The sequence below is a fragment of the Phoenix dactylifera genome, chromosome 9 (assembly GCF_051530095.1).
Source record: "Phoenix dactylifera cultivar Ajwa chromosome 9, Ajwa_hap1_PhDact_Kaust_v1.1, whole genome shotgun sequence".
Classification (NCBI taxonomy): Eukaryota; Viridiplantae; Streptophyta; class Magnoliopsida; order Arecales; family Arecaceae; genus Phoenix; species Phoenix dactylifera.
Window position 1 is genome coordinate 22,450,161 of NC_143198.1, and position 20,639 is coordinate 22,470,799.

The window sequence follows — 20,639 nt, forward strand, 5'->3', positions numbered from 1 at the left end:
AGATGAAGGAGAATCATGCAAGGAAAAAACAGATTAACAAAGTTAAACAGTCAAATAGTTAGAAAAGACAATACACTGCACAATCTAGTAATGAGAAAATTGTAACACAATTTAAGCACAGATGGATTTGAAAAAATCAATAGTTGCGCACCATCTAAGATTAGTGAAATCTATGTTATGAAGCATGATTATCATCAAGGAATAGAAAAACACTTAAAAGTTTACTGATCCTTCAATAAAAGGTGACCTGCCATCGAGAATAAGATCAAGAGTAATCACCACAAGAGCAAGATGCATTGCGAAAGTGATGAAATCGATGGTCATCCCTCAAAATAATTCCACTGTTCACAAGCTTGTAGATATGTTCTTGTGCAGCAATCCCCGCATACCGAAGGCCCTTTGTGATCCTAATGGTCATTCCAAAAGATAGTGTTTAATAGAGCAAAAGCAATGGCCAGTCTTTCACTGTGATCCCAGAGCATTAAAGTAAGCTTCTCTAAATAACCAAAGTAATAACACTCAAAGAATTATTGAAAGACATGAGAAAAATTCATGAGTTTCAGTAGAAGATTTCATTTATTGGTTGAGTATGATTACAGAGGAAGAAATATACAAATGTGTCAATAATTTTATACTTCTTATTGTTATCCCAAGCTCCGTGCTTGACTTGAAGCCCAAAAGGGAAGCAAAGAAGAAATTATATGGAATTTAACTAACCAAAAAAAAAATCAAAGGGAACAACAAGATAGATTCATTGGAAATCATGGCAATCTTAAGTTTTAATTCATCGGAAACAATAGAAAGTTTCTACAATCTTAATGATGGCGGAGATTTCTGCAAGCCAATAGTCTAACTAGTAAATTTTCATCAATTGACACCTTGAGGAGGCCGTGAAGAAAAGTAGTGATTACCTGACACAGCCATGCAATGCAGATACAGAAGTTAGTCATGCAATGCAGATACAGAAGTTATTCTAAGTAATGGCTCGAACGGCGTGAGTATTGTACTAATCCTGCAACAGTTAAATGATGGCATTGTCATTATGGAGTCAACAGGAAACTCTAGCAATCTCCATTTTAATCTCACAACATGACATGATTTGATAATAGAATTGCATGCTATGTGGCTATGTGGTTCATAGATCCACCAAGAAAAAGACTGATAAATTGGCCCCAGGAAGAAGAGGGGTTCTTGGAACAGTCCACCTTGTTGCTCATATTTCAGTGCATCTTTAGGATTCAGTGACTTCTGCTTGCGTACATATCTTTGGTCTTTTCCAAGGACCAACAAGAGGAAACTACAGGAAAACAAACAACATCAAATGTATCAAATTAATCGAACAATAAATGATTCTTTATGTATAGAAGACTGCTTTCATATAGCATCATAGAATTGGAGGAACCTTTTGAAGTAGCTCTGAGTAGCTTTTTTTTTTTTTTTTTTGCCACAACGAATGATTTATACATTTCTAGTATGAATACACCTAAAAAAAAAAAGTTAACAATTCTTAATAGCTTCAGCAACTTCTGATTTTGGTAAAAGAGACTCGACAAATTGTTACCAGGAATTGTGGATCCTGTGCTACCCATAAGTTGGACAGATAAAAGTTCTTGATAGGCCAACATGATGTTGTGAAGAATTTACTTTGAGAAAAATGTTGTAGAGGTTTGACACTAAAAAATTTATATACCAAGACATTTTTGTGAACGATGCATGCTTTTTCTAATTTTATTTTGTAAAGAGACAAATACAATTTCCTCTACTCTTAGCTTTTCTACACCAGTTATGACCTAGTATTGTTACCAAAGACAGTACAATTTTAAAATAAAATGAATAAAATATAGTTACACTTCCTAATTTTTGAAAATATCATGTTTTTTGAGAAAAAATTTGAGAATTTTACTGAATTAGTCCTAAGTTTGTAAGAACCAAATAGATATAAAAGATTGAACGTCCTAGTGGGGCGTGCGACCTGCTAAGATCTCACGGTTCCCATGGTGCCGGTCCATTGTGGAATGCAAGGTTCACGCCTATGAAAAACGTGTCACGCTCCTAATGGCGCCGGAGTAACCCAATCCAACTCAGCGATACACTTGTACACGATACGCAACATAGGACACGTGTCCATCACGCAGTGGATCCCAACTTATCCAATTCTTCAACGGGCAGATAAGGCATCCCTGCCCGCTGCCCTAATGAAACATTATGCTCCGAATAAAATCTCGCGCCTTCTCTCCCTCGTCCGAACGAACCCACGGAGAAGGGGGGGGAGAGAGAGGGTGGGGATCGGGAGATGGCGCAAGCTATGGCTTCCATGGCTGGCTTACGCGGCTCCTCGCAGGCACTACTGGAAGGAAGCCTCCAGCTCAGCGGCTCGGGCCGGCTGGCCATGCCGGGAAACAACCGGGTTCCCTTGGGCCGGGTTGGCCTGACGGTTTGGGCCCAGCAGGGGCCGGCGGAGGGCGATGGCGTGGCTCAGAGCGGGCGCCGAGCAGTGCTGGGGCTCGCGGCCGCCGGCATGGCCGGCGGGGCCTTCGTCAAGGCCGTGCTCGCCGAGGCCAAGTCTATCAAGGTCGGCCCACCTCCCCCACCCTCCGGTGGGCTCCGTAAGTGCTCAATGGCCCATTCTTTCATTTATAATATTTGTTTTGGCTAAATTCTAAGAACCAGGTTTATTTTCTAAATCGCTTGCTATTGTTTCCTCCATTGATAAAATAAAGCTAAAGTAGGCTTATATCATGTGGTGAGACCACTACTTTCTTTCACCATATTCAAATTATAGGAGGTTATTCAAGGACTAAAGTGGTGAATTGTGGGGGTTATGTCATTTGGAATTTTTATCATTCCTAGTGAATATTGTGTTTTTGAAAGAATTAAACTCGTCTTACTCAAGTCTACTCAACTAAGCTTTAACTACATGAATTCTTTTCCCTCATCCTGCTTGGTTATACTTTCTGAAAGATGTTAAAATAAATTTTTAAGCTGTATGTTATAGAAAAAGTAAATGTGTGGTCTTTGTAGCCTGGAGTACTTGGTATGTTAGGAGTTTCTAGAAAATCAATTACGTAGAACATTTTATCTTGTACATAGCATGGATAAATGACAAGATGATGAACTCAATTTGGTCGATTCAAGACTGAATTAAATAATTCGTCCAAGCAATATAGCAAAACACGATTGTTTCCACTTAAATCACAAAGGTGTTTGTTGAATATATCCAATTCCTCTCTACCCTCATTTAAGTTTGTATCGGACCATGGTTTCCTGTTAACCATTAAGTGATCTGTAGATGCCAAATCTTTAAACACAATGAGGATAGCAAGAATAAGCTGTAGCTTAAATTTTTCTGGGCGTTCAATGACGTTCTTGTGAAAGTCGATATATGCAAAGAATAAATTAGAAAAATGCAAGTTAAAAAATACCTAAACCATCTCAAAATGGTTATCACTATGCCTCATTGGTTCTATCTACAGCCATCTTCTATCAAAATTCAAATCTATTGTCCTCCTATGTTCATTTTCTCCAAGACCTCAAAAGTTTGGCTCTTTATCATCTTTAATACCATACTAGTATCTTCACTATCAGCTTTCATGTTGCAATGAATTTGCATGCAACAGCTGGGACCCTAAATTCGGACGAACCAAGAGACCTCGACCTTCCTCTGAAGAAGAGATTCTACCTGCAACCACTTCCTCCAGCAGAAGCTGCAGCTAGGGCGAAGGAGTCGGCAAAGGACATTGTGAATCTAAAAGAATTAATAGACAAGAAGCAATGGCCTTACGTTCAAAATGACCTTCGCCTCAAGGCCTCTTACCTCCGGTATGACCTCAATACTGTTATCGATGCAAAGCCAAAAGAAGAGAAGAAACCCCTCAAGGAGCTTGCTGGGAAGCTCTTTGCCACAATTGATGAGGTAAATACATTAGCATATATAATTAGAAAAAGGAAGAAGCTGAACTATTACATATCAACCTCATTTATGCCTATCTAACATTTCTTACCTCGTCTTGTTGTCAGCTTGATCATGCAGCAAAGATCAAGAGCACACAAGAAGCCGAGAAATACTATGCGGCGACCAAATCTGCCCTTGATGATGTCCTTGCCAAAATAGGCTAGAGGAAAGTTTCCCTTCATTCTTTGTTAATATCAAACTGGTCCTGGACGCGATTCCTAGCAAATGAGCGTTCCCAATGTTGTGTTTGTCTTTGAGATTTTGTAGTTCCAACAAAAGAGTAAAGGGTGTGGACTGGAATATCATTTTTTCTTTTCTTGCTGAGATGCGACCTCATATCATCACCTCAGGTTAAAGAACAATGGGATCGATCGATCACAATTACTTTTATCATTTGGAAGAGGAACGCTGGGATAAAACGTGTTACACCAAGTATCCCTTTCTCTGTGTTCATCTCAAGGCATAACTCATTCCTTGTTCCTGAATCACACTGTTGCTTTAGAAAATGTAACTGACCAGCTAGTGAAATATACAAAGCAGCGGCCGGATAAAACCTATATGATAAGTCTCATGTTGTGCCTTTAAGTTTGTGTCTGCCTGAGGTGGATTCAGCAGGTCAAGTAATCTTAAGAACTCGACATCATGATTCTGAGATGCCTAAAATGTTTGGGCCAACAAGATCTACTCATGGAACTTAATTAGCAATCTGAGCTTTTGTGACCTAGTAGTTGGTAGGACACATTAATATATAGACTGGAGGATGAAAACCAGAGACCAGTGTCATTGGAAATAATAGAATATTAACATTATAAGCAAAAAATTTCTCTCCTACCTGAGCATGCTGATGCTCCTGGCTAAGGAAACTAATCTTCCTCTATGTTCTTTTCATATGTGACAGGATGGAAGGCTAAGAAGAACAAGAAGAAATATGACAGTGGAATAGGAGAATCCTTGACTTTTGACAAAAAGAATTGCAGATCTCAACTAGTCATGTTTGCAGGTTTAACAAGCTGGATTAAGCAATAGCCCTGAAGTCCAACCTAATTATTGATTGATGAGGACCACAACTTCAAGACAATTCCTCTTGCTATAGTGACAAGATCAAGCTTTCCATTACAGAATTAACAAACCAAAAGAAAAACTTCAAAAATTCCCCAATAAACGAAATTAACTAAATGTAAATTATGATGGCTAAACTTGCATGAACCATGAAACGTCATTCACCTAAACAAAGAAAAAGCTGTACAATTTATCAATCTGGTATGCAACTAACAGTTCCAATATGCATGGTATTAATTCAAAACTTATGGGCCAAACATCATGCCCAGTTACAAACAACAGATCAAAAACATCCTTCCATGCAGTTAAAAGACTGGAACTACTTAAGCCATTTGGTTAATAAAAAAAACATCTTCCTTGGTCAGGCCCCTCTGCTTGTGATGGCATTCATTGATCCTCTCCTCATGACCTGCTTTCCATCTTCAAGTCTATTCTGCTATAAATCATAAACTAGCAAATTCCTATAGCTTGATCGATCTAGATGAGGATAGGAAGAATGAACAGAACAAGATAATTGCGTTGACTCACCAATCATGACAGTTTAGGAGTCTCTTGCCCAGCTTCCGTCACATCATCGGTCATTCTTCCCTCAATCTGCTCTGGTTCTATTGTCTCATCAGCATTGGCTCTTCCTTCTTCTATCTGCCTTTGCTTTGCCAGAGCTTTTCTTGCTTCCCTTCGAGCCTCCCTCTTGGCAATCTTGAGCTCTTCAAAGCCCTTTTCAATCTTGGCTTCCTCTTCAGGAGAGAAGAAACCCACTTCCATATTCCCAAGCTGCTCATACATTTTCTCGACCTTGGTCTTCCAAAACAAACCCATCTCTGTCTCCATTTTATGGTAGGGTGTCTTCAGAAGGTACTCGTCTATGCCACCAGCTTTGTCAATGCACCTGAGAGCATGTGTTGTAACCTTGACCCGGATGTGTCGGTCATGGATATAACTGAACAGGCGCTTTGTTTGTACATTAGGTTTCCATGTCCGTCTTGACCTTTAACACAAGATTATTGCAAGATCAAATCAGTGTCCTTCTATTGGTAGTATAATGAGCAGACTCCGTACAGAAAAGAGGGATAAACTATACCAGTGCCAATATTTAAATAATATAAAGAACTGGCCTTAAATAACAATAAGCATATGATGCAAATTTTTTGACATTATCAAGAATTTAAAGGAATGAGGCCACCATCTCACTTATCCAAGCAAGAAAGAAGTTTAAATATTATGTTAGAATTGATGTATATTCCCCTGATTGATATTGTAGTCCTGCTTATTCAAGGATTCAAGCCATATTACTGGCCAGAAAGGAGAAATCAACACAAACTACTTGCATTTTATGCAAATTAGATAGTCCACAACTCACATGATAAACTAAATCACTTCTAAAAGCTTGCTAAGAAATAAAGATTGGAGGATAAGATGATACAGTGGAGAGAGTTCATTTTTTTTTATTTATAATTTTAGAAAAACTGAAATGAAATTGTGTTATTCATGTTGATGTTCTGAATTTAACAAATAAGTACCACTAAAATGAAGAATGTCAAAAAGAAATGATATGGCTCTATCAAATTTTTTAAAGAGAAAATCCAACTAAAGGTTAGACTAGCTACATTGTAAATCCCATCAAGAAGTGAGTGGGGGGCATCAACAGTGTTAGGTACAGTACTTATTTTTGGCATTCAGATTTAGACAATAGCCCCAATTCATCATGGTTACTGTAAGGGCAGGCATGTGTTTAGTCCCATATCGGCTATACACTAGGTAGATCTTACATATTTATACATGGTCAGAAAACCCAAATAGCACCTTTCTGCTAGCTTTTTTGAATGAAGTCCTGAGTTGTTGCAAATGACAGTAGAGCAAACCTAGCCTATAGCCTATTTGGACTAGGGATGTTGCAGCACGAGCCTATTTAGGTTGACCATAGGCTAAACATGATATTTGTGATTGAAATTGTAGTACTTAATGGATGGATTTGGACCCTTAACCTGACGAGGATGCTGGGGCTTAAATTAGGAAAGCATGTGAGGACCAGTTCAAGCATGCATTTAGTCTCACATCGACTATGCACTTGGTAGATCTTGGATACTTATACAGGGCCAAAAAATCTAAATAATACCTTTCGAATAGCCCTGTTTAGGTGAGGTCTTGCATCATCACTGATTTTTAATTTTAAAAAAACCTATGCTCCAACTTGTAACAAGTTGAGTGACATCTAACACTACTCAACAACTAAAACTAATCACTAGTATATAAAGTCTATGATACATTAGAAACATCCTTCTGAAGTTTACAGGCACTACAATCATGAGATGTGCTAAGATAATAAGAGCTTATACTCGAACCAACAGGCAAGTGCATTGCAATCAAAGGGTGTCAACATACATCAAGAGACCTAGAAGAAAACTTTAAGTATGCGATTCATCCTAGTAATTTATCACTTGTAACAATGGACCTCCCACGACGAACACGATCAATTCGCAAATTTGTTGCCGCCCTGAAGCCTACTCATACTATTCAGGTCAATGTGAGACAAAATCAACTGGATAAAGAAGAAAAGCCAAATACACTATAACATCTTACTCTGCATCACTCGAAATGAAAGAGTCATGCAGTTCAAGTTTCTCCTGTGCAACATGGATCCCTTATTTGTACATCTTTGATGATTCTGATATACCTAGTTCTAGACCTTTCTTTCACACCACCCACCAAAGACCTTCTCTAGTTATTTTAGATGACATTCCAATTCCAGATAGACACCACCACGACAAACAAGATGTAGATGTTAGTTTGAGGATCAATGGAACAAACAATTTCCCCTCTCTTCTGCATTCTGCCTATCACTACCAACTACTACAAGTTTGATAGCACTCCTAACCATCTCAAGGTGATGTGATATGACGGGTTTAATTGCAATTAACTGGTTCAGAAACGAAATGAATTAAAGGAATAATTTCAGACAGTCAGGATGACTACACTATCAAACACCGAGAAAAGGCAAAGCCGGCCACTAATTTCCATAAATTAATACTAGCACAGTTCTACATAACTGAAGGAAACGACAACTGGAACTCCTAATTTCCCAATTTCACAAAAATCTAGCAAGCCATATCCTGTAACCCCCAAAAGTTGTTTCCCCAACAAAACAAATAAATACTCATATATACCTAATTTCTACCAACGACTCAGTTTCTCAAGACCAATCTATACAAAGATAGCATTTTTAAGCACTTGCAATAAAATAGATTAAAAAAGAACAGATTTTGAACGCATTCAGGGTAAGATCAAAACGAAAGAGAACATCAAAGAACGGAAATCACACAGAACCCTGAAAAGAAATCACGGAATCGAGGAGGGAATAATGGAAGAAGTACTTGTTGCCGCCGTCCTCGCTGACCTTGTTCCCGAACTGGATGTGGCGGCCAGCGTAGATGCCGCGCTTGGCCCTCCCCATGACGAGCTTGTTGTTGGGGAGGCACTTCCTCACCGACTCCAGCATCTCCGCCGGTACCGAATCCTTTCCCACCTTCCGAACGATCTTTTTGTAGATCTCCTGTGCTCTGAAAGCCATGTCCGGCGCCCTCGAAATCTCCACCACGCCGCGGACAGGGAGGCGGCGGCGGGGAGGACGGAGAAGAGAACAAAGAGGTTTTGGGGGCTGGGGGGGTGTCGTGGGGGTGCTCTATGGACCACTCGTTTGCGCACGCGATGTACTCGTGTGGAAGCAGCTAGAATGGATGGCTCTGATCATATATCTATCTCTACTTCGAACCATGATGTCTGCAGTCGCCTGTTCACTCTTTGTAAACCCCACCAAATCGAAGTTAGAACCCGACTGATGTTCCCGACCATCTAACCCCACTCTGACGCCATCCAACTTAAACCCAACCGATAAAAACCAAACCTAACCCAATCTTGCAGTTTCTTATCCAATAGATTACTTTAGGTTAGAGTGGTTACCCAGATCCATCACTCAGCTAACCAATTTAATCAAAGAGCAACACACGCACATGGATGAACAAAATGGAAAAAGAGTGTAATACATTTACTTTCGTGTATGTTGCTTTATGGACTCGGCTGTGGAAATAGTCCAACTAAAAATTATACTAAGGTTGTTGGCTTCGATTAAGTTTGGTTTGATAAGAGTATCTTCCTAAGTGATGCTTTAGAAAATTATCTTTCAATTTAATATTATCAACACACTCTTCTATTTTCTTATGGATAGACCATAGCTAGCAAAACAAGCATGTCTATGTGATGAGCGGTTGAAGGCCCGCACATCTAACTAAAGTTCACTACTTATAGAAGTATTAAATACAACTCATCTTGCACTAAATTTTTCAATACAGGACTAAAATGAACTAGTTAAGAACTGAAGGCTTTATTGGTCGAACTTTTTCAACCAAAAAATTGAAATGATATCATTTAACAAAGAAGAAGATCTACAAAGTTTGTATACGGTAAGGATCAAGGTGGAAATCGGATGAAAGCCCAAACTTGGCATTAGAAACGTATTACTGATCAATTCCTTGTTGAAAGCTGCGGTTAGTCACCCATTGCGGTGCTCATGACACTAGCTTCTGACAAAGGCCTCTTGGAGATTGAACTTGAGAAACTTGTTTCTTGATAGATTGAAGAGTCCAAGTTCTCTTTTATTGTTAGGAGATAGGCATAAGAGCATTAAGCGCATCAACTTGAAAGGCAAGGGGAAGGATTCCATCTTGGTAGGAGCCTTTTGGATAGAGAGGAAGATAATGTGGTCTTGTATAGGCCAAGAAATTCTCCTGCAACCCTAGTTGTAAGAAAGTACACTGAGATTTTGACGGGTTTAAGGAATGTTGACTGTAGTTCTAGTTGAACAAAATTCTTGAATCAAAACGGGAAAAAAATGCCTAACCTAGTATTTTTCGAACTATACAGCCTCAGAATTTAGCTAGGATCTTGGATCTCGTCTTTCATCTAAAGACAATCTTATCCTACCAACCAACATCATGTAAGAATAGAGTTCCAAATAAAAACAATTAACTATAGGTCCCTCACTAGTCCTGTTTTGATTGTATTTATTATTATGGTCTTTTTATATTTATTATTTTTGTATATAAATTGCTAATGGATTGCAGTTTCTATATGTAACTTGTGGAATGAAATATTAACTATCTACCCATCGCCAGTTCTCCAAGGCCCTGTTTGGGGGAGCTTTTGGAGGGCCAAAAAGCACTTTCTGGCCCTCCAAAAATACTTTTAGGTAAAAAAGAGTGTTTGGTAAAATTTTGAAAAAGCTGTTTCAGCTTTTGTGGGAAGCTGAAAACAGCTTTTTGGCAGAAGCTCCATTTTGGAGCTTTTCCAAAACGCTGTTTTCAGCTTTGTCGGGAAGCTGTATTTTTGACCAAAATACCCCCATTTAAAAGTTTATTTTTCCTTCCAAAAATCTCCATCCCACCGCCTCTTCCTCTCTCATCATCCCCCCTCTCTCTCTCCCTCTCTACTCTCTATCTCCTTCTTCTCCTCAATGCCGCCGGCCCTCCTCTTTTTTTTTTTTTTTTTTTTTGGGAGGCAGCCCGTGGCTGCCCAGCCACCCGTGGCCGTGCTCCTCAGCCACCGCTGTGACCCACCAAAACAAAAAAAAGAGGAAGGAGCGGCCATGGCCGCCGCCTCCCCGGCAGGCACCGCGGCCCGCCGTCCCGGCCCCCTCCCGAGGCCCCCCTCCCTCGCGGTCGCCGCGGCCCGCCGTCCCGGCCCCCTCCCCCCGCAGCCCGCCGTCCCGGCCCCCTCCCGAGCCCCCTCTAGGTCCAAATTCCTATATCCATACGAATGTAGACAAACAGCTTGCAAGATACATATGTGAATATATTTAACAATTAATAGCTCTACAATTAATTTAAAAGTTAACGAACTTATTTTTCTTGACCTCATGCAATAAGTAGTGAAAGGGCAAACCTCTAATATCAAATTCTTTGAAATTTTCTTATCGAGGCTGATCCAAATGCCTTCGCATCTTGAAATAAAGGCTAGGACAATTTCCTTGAGAGTGTATAGCAAGATTTCAATTTTGAAATTGGCCAAATAGTGGCTCGTGTGATGTAATCATAGTTACAGGCTTTCCTTGATAGTCAAGGATAATATGCAATTACATTTATTAAATGCCATCACAAAAGGATCAAATGATACTAAAAAATCTATTCATCATGGCAAAATGGCTTGAGGAGCAATAGACAATATAATTAGAAAAGGCTGATCAATTTATAGTAAAATTATCTGGGGATATATTTTGAGTTTGTCACAACTCAGGACTTCATCCAAAATAGCCAGTTGGAAGGTATTACCTAGATTCCTTAGTTCCCCAAGATCTATTCAGTGTATAGCTGATGTGGGACAATCCTCACACCTACTCTGAGTCAAAACCATATCATTCTCCACATGATGATTGATATATTAATGAAGATACCAAATAAATTATTTGTAGGATCTCTGAGGCCACATGCTTCACTTGTAAGCTCCTGCAAAAAATGCAACCAAGATGGTGCGCTGGACTCTGGTGGTTGCTGTAAAATGTCCAAGATAGCAATCCTGATATGTTATTCTGATGCCCAAGTTCCTAAATCTCCCTTCCCCTGATAACATAATTAATGAAAACTTGTTGGATCAACAAGGCTTGATGGCTGCGTGAAAGAGGAAGACGAACAATATGAGTTTTCAGACACTATGATTTCTGTGGATAAGGCCATTCGACACTGTCCCAGCGTTCTTCTGCAGCCTGCTCTTCTCCATCATCAGCAGGTGAGGCACTGGATGGCAGAGACCCTCATCAGCACTGGTCATAGCAGATGCAGTAGTGGTGATGGCTGATTAAAACATATTACCATATGTTACAAAAATACATACGCATGTACACAGCGGAAAAGTGACAGAATATAGACTTCCATGCTATCGCTATTAAGAGGATTCTTCTAGCCTATGCCTTACTGAATTAGCATCTCTTGATGGGAAAACACAGGCTTTATTTTATGGAGGCTAGGCTGGAGATTCTCTTTATTTTAGTTCACCTCTTGATATTGTATAGAAACCTTTTACATTCCGTAACTTTCAGGTCCTCTGTATCTGAGCAGCTCCAGCTACTAGAAAGCCTGTGGACCTTAAATATTGGGTTTGTTGAATTCCGCATTCCTGGAGTCTTAAGTGTCTAACACTGCGTCGCGTAGTTGAATGACTGCTAGCTTTAGATCTTCCCCGGAATCTTGGTTCAGTGAGGCTGCAGACTCTCAGCATACAATTATCCTGCGGCCTTGAAAAATTGTTCCATTAGATGTCATAGGAAAACCAAAATTTTCTCCACTTTGAATGCCTTTTCTATTCCTTGGCTTCAGGGGGATCAAACTGTTGAAAATTTTCAAATTTCCTATTTTAAAAGATTCAACTTTTTAAAATAGAATTTTAATTCTTTCCTATCTTAGATGATTGAAAGTTTTAAAATTTGATTATAATTTAGTCCCATATTGGATGTGTAAATGCAATCTACTTTTGCATTTATGGATACCTCATACTTATAAGATTTTGGCTTTGAGGATGGTGGGCTGGTGACTTGGCCTGACTCTCCTCTGCCGGCCGGGCCCGTGCGTGTGGTGAGGCGTGGAGCGGCCGTGCATGTGCGTGTGGTGAGGCGTGGAGCGCAACCCGTGTGCGCACACATGGCCGGCACATTTATCCGTATGCAATATCAAAGCTTTAGACCTGTTGAGGCCCTATGCTAAGTGAAAGCTCAAGCTCCATTTTTTTCTTTCTTTTTCATTTACTTATTAGCTATTGTCACGCCCCGAACCCAACACCCGGGTCCGGTACGCGACCGGCCGCATGAGCCCTAGAGCAGTGCCCTATAGATCATGCAAGGCCTATGATTAACAAAAATTCCAATAAATCCACAACTAATTTAATAATTCAAATAGAAAAATCCGACATGTCCAAATAAACAAATTGGTTCAATTACAAAGTCTTCAAATGTTCATCGACATCAAAGAAGAATAAACAAACTAACTAACTAATAACTCTGGTACTCGCACTCTGCGCCCATCCCATCCAAATCTATGCATCCTGCAACTCTGATAAAAAGAAAAAGAAAAAGAGGGGGGTGAGCTTTACAGCCCAGTAAGAATCCCTACACATCCATACCGACACAATAATAATATGAATTCGAAAACCACGACAAATCGATGCACATTTCATGAAATCATAAACAGTTTCCATAAAACTCAATTAATCAATATAAGTATGCATGTCAAATATCAATGAAAGTCCAACCACGCAAGAATGATATAGCATACGATAGCTCATAAATCTTCATTAATGTTTTCCAATGCTTTTTCTTTCCATTCTATATTAACTTGATCCGGATCAATTATCTTTCCGACTTTGGGCTACATCCCGGTCACGTTTCCGGCCCGTGACGGGGCAATCGATAGTATCACATTTCCGGCCTGTGATGGGGCAATCGATAGTGTCACATTTCCAGCCTGTGACGGGGCAATCAATAGTATCACATTTCCGGCCTGTGATGGGGCAATCGATAGTATCACATTTCCGGCCTGTGACGGGGCAATCGATAATATCACATTTCCAGCCTGTGATGGGGCAATCCATAGTATCACATTTCCAGCCTGTGACGGGGCAATCGATAATATCACATTTCCAGCCTGTGATGGGGCAACCAATAATAACGAGATAAGCCCAAAGTCCCTGTTCATTTAATCAATTCACAAACACACATCCATTCCCTTTTCCACTATATTTCCGACCTAGACTAACCATGGTCACGTTTCCAGCCCGTGACAGGGCAATCAATATAACATGGTTAGTCCATGCCACCACATCCATAAATCCAATTATGCAGATTTAGGTTATACACATACATGCATCCATCATAATTCCAATCACAAGCCAACACGACCAAAATATAATTTAATATAAACTATTTTTGCTTTGTCTGGATCATAGCATATCAAACATATATAGTGCAAAAATATGTATATCATGTAGGATTGGCGTACAAGGATTCTTACCCTTTATTGAAAACTCAGACAACTAATCACTCGCCCTCACGGCGATCTATGAACCGGAATGCGCAGGACTCTGCTCAGCGTCCTCTCGTCCAATAGATTGTTCCCCTACAGAACCAAATCATCATTAAAATTTATCAAAGATATATGATGTTCTAGGACCCCAGTTTAATCCTCTAAAGGGTCCTCTAAAATCTAACATCCCAAGACTATCTAGAGTCCTCAAAGCCCTGATCTCCCTGGATTCAAGTGTAAGAAGGGAACCCAACAACAATTAATATAATAAGAGCAAATATATAATAAGAGAAAGGGAGGGGAAAAACCCTCTCTCTTTCTCTCTTCTTCCTTCTTCCCGACGGAAAGGGGAGAAGGGGGTTCGGTCGTAGGTGGCCCACGGCCGGCGACGTTCCCTGGTCGTCGGCCTGTGTGGTGGTGCCGGCGGTGCCACGCCCGGCGACGGCCGACCGGAACGGGAGAGGAGAAGGCCGAACAAGGCATCGGCTTCTCCATCAACCCGGCGGCTTTCCGGCTACATTCCCAAAGAAAACAGGGGCCAAAAGCAATGGAGGAGGAAGAGGAGATGCTCACCTTGCCTCCGTCGAGGTCCTCCCGGCCGGATCGACGGCGAAAGCTCCAATCCTTCCCGCGGCAAGGTAGAACCCAACCTCTTTTTTTTTTTCTTTTTTTTTTTTGTGTGTGGACGGCTCTCGACGGAAGCCCTAGAAAGAGGAGGAGGTCTCGGCCCGAGATTGCTAGGGTTTTTATCACCCTAGGATCCTCCTCTCCGGTGGATTCGGGAGGAGGGGAAGGCTTCCGAAAAAAACAGGGGAGGGAGCTTTTCGATTCGGGAGACTCCCTCCCCCATTTTCACGAGTTGGGCCGCCCTTCTCCGAGGCCGGCCCAACTCAACATGGGTCTCTACATTCTCCCCTCCTAAAAAAAAAATTTCGTCCTCGAAATTGACATACCTGAGGTTTCAAAAAGCTGCGGATACTTGACTATCATCTCTTCTTCGAGCTCCCAAGTCGCCTCTCTTTCTGTATGATTATTCCATTGTACCTTCACAAAAGGAATGGTTCGATGTCGTAGTACCTGATCTTTTCTGTCCACAATTCGTACCGGGAACTCCTCATAGGTCAAATCCCCCTGAAGATGTAATGGCTCATATGCTACCACATGACTCGGATCTGGTACATATTTCTTCAACATTGACACATGAAAAACATTGTGCACACTGGATAAAATCGGTGGTAAAGCCAATCGATACGCCACCTCCCCAACCTTGTCCAAAATCTCAAACGGACCAACATACCTAGGGCTCAATTTGCCACGAACCCCAAATCTCATCACACCTTTTGTAGGTGACACTCTCAAGAAAACATGATCTCCAATTTGAAATTCCAGTTCTCTCCTTCTATTATCAGCATAACTCTTTTGGCGACTCTGAGCTGTACGGAGTCGTTCTCTGATCACTTGCACCTTATCAATAGTCTGTTGTACTATCTCTGGGCCTAACAATTTCCTCTCGCCCACGTCATCCCAACAAATAGGAGATCGGCACTTCCGGCCATACAACGCCTCAAAAGGAGCCATTTGTATACTTGCTTGATAGCTATTATTGTAAGCAAACTCTACTAGTGATAAGTGGCCATCCCACGCTCCTCCTAGATCCATGACACAGGCTCTCAACATGTCTTCTAAGATCTGGATGGTTCTTTCTGACTGTCCATCGGTTTGGGGGTGGAAAGCTGTGCTAAAGCTCAATTTGGTTCCAAGAGCCTTATGAAGACTCTTCCAAAACTGTGATACAAATCTACTGTCTCTGTCTGACACAATGGTAACTGGAACCCCATGCAACTTCACAATATGCTCTATATATAAGCCTGCCAATCTCTCTAAGGAGAAACCAACTCTGAAAGGCAAAAAGTGTGCTGATTTGGTTAGCCGGTCAACAATTACCCATACGGCATCATTACCCCGTAGGGTTTTTGGCAAGCTAGTCACAAAGTCCATGGTGATATGCTCCCACTTCCATTGAGGAATAAGTAGAGACTGTAATGGCCCTGCAGGTCTTTGATGTTCTGCTTTTACCTGCTGACATACTAGACACTGAGCTACAAATTGAGCAATATCCTTTTTCATACCACTCCACCAAAAATGTTTCTTTAAATTCTGATACATCTTTGTGCCTCCTGGATGCATTGTATAAGCCGAGCTATGAGCCTCCTCTAAAATTTCATTTCTTAATTCTGGGACTTTAGGGACGCACAATCTGCTACCGAATCTTAAGGAACCATCCTCATGTTCATGGAATTCGCTTTGAACACCAGACTCCACTGTTCCCCTTACCCTCTGTAATTCTGAATCCTCTTTTTGAGATGACTTAATCCTTTCAATCAAGGTAGGCTGCACCATAAGATTAGTAAGTCGTACTTGAGGATCATGCAATCGTACTTCAATTTCATATCTCTCCAGGTCCAACAAAATGTTTCTTTGTGTAGTGATCAGAGCCGCTAATTTACTTGAAGATTTCCTGCTTAGAGCATCTGCCACAACATTTGCCTTTCCTGGATGGTAATTAATAGTTAGGTCATAATCCTTTAATAGCTCTAACCATCTTCTTTGCCTCAAATTCAGCTCCTTTTGAGTATAGATATACTTCAAACTCTTGTGGTCTGTAAAAATTTCACAATGTTCACCATATAAATAGTGCCTCCATATTTTCAAAGCAAAGATCACAGCTGCTAATTCCAAATCATGAGTAGGGTAATTCAACTCATATGGTTTCAACTGTCTAGAAGCATAGGCTATCACCTTCTCATTCTGCATAAGAACACAGCCGAGGCCCTTGCGTGATGCATCACTATAGATGCTGAAGCCTCCTGATCCAGATGGAAGGGCCAATATCGGAGCTGTCACCAATCGTCTTTTCAACTCCTGAAAACTCTGCTCACAATCCTCCTTCCATTCAAATTTTACTTGCTTTTGGGTTAGACGAGATAGAGGCATGGCAATACGAGAGAATCCCTCAACGAATCTCCGATAGTATCCCGCCATTCCCAAAAAGCTGCGCACCTCGGACACATTAGTAGGTCTACTCCAATCAACTACTGCCTCTACTTTCTTTGGGTCGACAGAGATGCCATCCTTGGAGATCACGTGCCCGAGAAAGGTGATACTGTTTAACCAGAACTCACATTTCTGCAGCTTGCCATAAAGCTTGTTTTCTCTAAGAGTTTGTAACACTATCCTCAAATGCTCCTCATGCTCTTGTGGACTTTTTGAATAGACTAGAATGTCATCAATAAATACTACCACAAATTGATCCAGGTAGGGTTTGAACACCCGATTCATAAGATCCATAAAGGCTGCTGGTGCATTTGTTAACCCGAAGGGCATAACCAAGAACTCATAGTGTCCATATCTAGTTCTGAACGCTGTCTTTGGTATGTCTTCAGCCTTTATTCTCAACTGGTGGTATCCGGAGCGTAGATCAAGTTTTGAGAAGATTTGTGCCCCTTGCAGCTGATCGAACAAATCATCAATTCTCGGTAAAGGGTATTTATTCCGCACTGTTACTCCATTTATTTCTCGATAATCTATGCAAAGCCGGAAACTGCCATCTTTCTTTTTCACAAATAGTACAGGAGCACCCCAAGGAGAAATACTAGGCCTGATGAAACCCTTGTCCAACAGCTCCTGTAGTTGTTCCTTTAGCACTTTTAATTCAGCTGGAGCCATCCGGTATGGGGCCTTAGAAATTGGTCCAGTGCCAGGAATCAAATCAATGGAGAATTCAACCTCTCTATCAGGAGGTAATCCTGGCAAATCCTCTGGAAAGACATCTGGAAATTCCCTCACAATAGGAATGTCTTCTAGTTTGAGTTCTTCCAACTGGGTGCCCACTACCATGGCTAAGAATCCTTCATCACCTTTCCGAAGGAGTCGCTTGGCCTGTATGGCTGAGATTACTTTTGGAGGAGGTAACACTCTGTTGCCACTAAAAGTAAACTCTGGCTGACCAGAAATTTGAAATTTTACTGTTTTCTCGAAGCAGTCAACAGTGGCATGATATGCTGCCAACCAGTCCATCCCAAGGATCATGTCGAAATCCTTCATCACTAGGACTAGTAAATCTACTTTCATTTCCCTGCCTTCAATATTTAAGATACAGTCTTTGCAGACAGAGTTAACTAAGATTACATCTCCATTAGGGATGGAGACACACAGTTCAGTCTCTAGTGGCAAAGAAATCAATGTACTATTTCTTACAACAAAATCAGCAGATACAAAAGAATGAGTAGCTCCAGGATCAATCAAAATATAGGCATTCGTGGATGAGATTTCAATTGTACCTGTCACCACGGTGTTAGAGGCGTCGGCATCGTGTTGTGTAAGAGCATAGACTCGCCCCTGGGTTCTAGGCCTCTGTTGTCCTCCTCGTTGTTGTTCATTCTGAGTTACTTGGTTGGTTGGAGCTCCCTGAATAGGCTGAGATGCCTGTCGAGTTTGTTGCTCTCCGCAATTAGGACAAGTGTCTGCCCTATGGCCCTGTTGGCCACATGAAAAACAATTCCCATTAAACCAGTGACAGTCTCTTCGATAGTGGGGGCCACCACATCTATAGCATTTTACAGTATCCTTGTGCTGAGTTGTATCATTCACAATAGTTTGTTTCTTGGGCTTGGATTCAGTATTTCTACCCTGCTCATTTTGTAGCTCAGCTTGTCTGTTTCTCTTTTTCAAAATTCTTTCCCTCTCTTCTTGAGTGTCATTCAAGCCCCTTTCAACTACCAAAGCTTTGTTAACCACATCCTTGTAGGAAGAAAGTTCGAAGGTAGACACCTGTTGTCTGATTCGGGCTCTGAGTCCACTTTCAAACTTCTCAGCTCGTTCTCTTTCATTCTCCACCTGTCCTGGGGCATACCTGGTCAGTTCCTCGAACTTTGCAGCATACTCTGCGACCGTCATATTCCCCTGCTCTAACCGGGTAAATTCTCGAAATTTCTGCCGTCTTACGCTTTGGGGAATATATTTGTCACGGAAAAGCTCCTTAAATCCTTCCCAAGTCAAAGATGTAGCATTCTGTCCCATCTTTCCTCTTTCCACATTCCACCAAATATCCGCTTCTCCCAGCAGCATAAATGTAGCAAAAGTAACCTTATCCTCATCAGGGCATCTCAGAGCATTGAAAACCTTTTCCATTTCATTCAGCCAAGTCTCAGCCTCTAATGGGTCAGAAGTGCCTTTAAAAGCTGAAGGTGCAAACTTTTTGAATTCTACCAAACTAACATGATGCTCCTGCCAACTTGTAGCCCCCTGTAAATACTGAGGAGTCATCTGCTGCCGCTGATGTTGTAACTGTTGCTGCATAAATTGTTGCTGCTGTTCCATGAAGCGTTGTTGCATCTCCATCATTCTCATCATATCTGAACGGGAAGTAGCTTGTTGTTGCATCATTGCCTCCATCATCTGAGAAGCACTTAGTGGTTCATTCGGCTGAATCCTAGGCTCACCCGAGGTTCCTGTCCTTGGAGTTTCCGGGGTTCCCGTTTCCAGAGCACTACCAACAGGGTTGACGGGGTGTTCCTGCGGGTGCACACTTCTGGCCGGTGAGGGTGGAACATCTTCTTGTTGTTCGGAGGGCGTCCAAGCAGTGGAGCCATCAGCAAAACGAGTCGGCCTCCTATTACGCCCACGTCCACTCCCTCGTGCCATATCAACCTACACAAGTTACCTTTAACATTTAAGATTACAAAGAAAAATGTATCTAGAGGGTACTTTAATAAGTCATTAGATATTCTTCCCCCACTCACTCTCACCTGAACCTAAACCCTAGGATACCTTAACCTTAAGCTCTGATACCACTCTGTCACGCCCCGAACCCAACACCCGGGTCCGGTACGCGACCGGCCGCATGAGCCCTAGAGCAGTGCCCTATAGATCATGCAAGGCCTATGATTAACAAAAATTCCAATAAATCCACAACTATTTAATAATTCAAATAGACAAATCCGACATGTCCAAATAAACAAATTGGTTCAATTACAAAGTCTTCAAATGTTCATCGACATCAAAGAAGAATAAACAAACTAACTAACTAATAACTCTGGTACTCGCACTCTGCGCCCATCCCATCCAAATCTATGCATCCTGCAACTCTGATAAAAAGAAAAAGAAAAAGAGGGGGGTGAGCTTTACAGCCCAGTAAGAATCCCTACACATCCATACCGACACAATAATAATATGAATTCGAAAACCACGACAAATCGATGCACATTTCATGAAATCATAAACAGTTTCCATAAAACTCAATTAATCAATATAAGTATGCATGTCAAATATCAATGAAAGTCCAACCACGCAAGAATGATATAGCATACGATAGCTCATAAATCTTCATTAATGTTTTCCAATGCTTTTTCTTTCCATTCTATATTAACTTGATCCGGATCAATTATCTTTCCGACTTTGGGCTACATCCCGGTCACGTTTCCGGCCCGTGACGGGGCAATCGATAGTATCACATTTCCGGCCTGTGATGGGGCAATCGATAGTGTCACATTTCCAGCCTGTGACGGGGC

At 41.3% G+C, this 20,639-nt stretch overlaps 2 protein-coding genes across 5 annotated transcripts; one reads left to right on the plus strand and one right to left on the minus strand.

Moving 5' to 3' along the window:
• Positions 1–1,281: 1,281 nt before the first annotated feature.
• LOC103696313 (large ribosomal subunit protein bL28m-like) lies at positions 1,282–8,687 on the minus strand. 4 transcript variants are annotated; one of them, XM_039119235.3, is made up of 3 exons: positions 8,383–8,687; positions 5,540–5,999; positions 1,282–1,297 (listed from the first exon to the last, which is right to left on the minus strand). In XM_039119235.3, the coding sequence occupies exons 1-2, from the start codon at positions 8,577–8,579 to the stop codon at positions 5,543–5,545; spliced, it is 654 nt and encodes a 217-aa protein (XP_038975163.3). In that variant the 5' UTR covers positions 8,580–8,687; the 3' UTR covers positions 1,282–1,297; positions 5,540–5,542. The 4 variants fall into 4 exon arrangements, with proteins under 4 accessions (XP_038975163.3, XP_008776119.3, XP_008776118.3 ...); XM_008777897.6 differs by lacking the exon at positions 1,282–1,297 and adding an exon at positions 5,150–5,444; XM_008777896.6 differs by lacking the exon at positions 1,282–1,297 and adding an exon at positions 5,150–5,447.
• Positions 2,232–4,257, plus strand: LOC120109391 (oxygen-evolving enhancer protein 3-1, chloroplastic-like). The gene is made up of 3 exons (XM_039123153.3): positions 2,232–2,606; positions 3,618–3,913; positions 4,018–4,257. Exons 1-3 carry the CDS (start codon positions 2,294–2,296, stop codon positions 4,114–4,116), a joined length of 708 nt encoding a protein of 235 aa, XP_038979081.2. The 5' UTR covers positions 2,232–2,293; the 3' UTR covers positions 4,117–4,257.
• Positions 8,688–20,639: the final 11,952 nt, after the last annotated feature.

Bases quoted from the DNA above. Each gene is read 5' to 3' on its own strand.
- LOC103696313 (XM_039119235.3), bottom strand. From the start codon at position 8,579: ATGGCTTTCAGAGCACAGGAGATCTACAAAAAGATCGTTCGGAAGGTG. The intron at 6,000-8,382 runs GTACTTCTTCCA...CTTGTGTTAAAG, and splicing joins AGCGAGGACGGCGGCAACAA to GTCAAGACGGACATGGAAAC.
- LOC120109391 (XM_039123153.3), top strand. From the start codon at position 2,294: ATGGCGCAAGCTATGGCTTCCATGGCTGGCTTACGCGGCTCCTCGCAG. The intron at 2,607-3,617 runs GTAAGTGCTCAA...TGCATGCAACAG, and splicing joins CCCACCCTCCGGTGGGCTCC to CTGGGACCCTAAATTCGGAC. The intron at 3,914-4,017 runs GTAAATACATTA...TCTTGTTGTCAG, and splicing joins TCTTTGCCACAATTGATGAG to CTTGATCATGCAGCAAAGAT.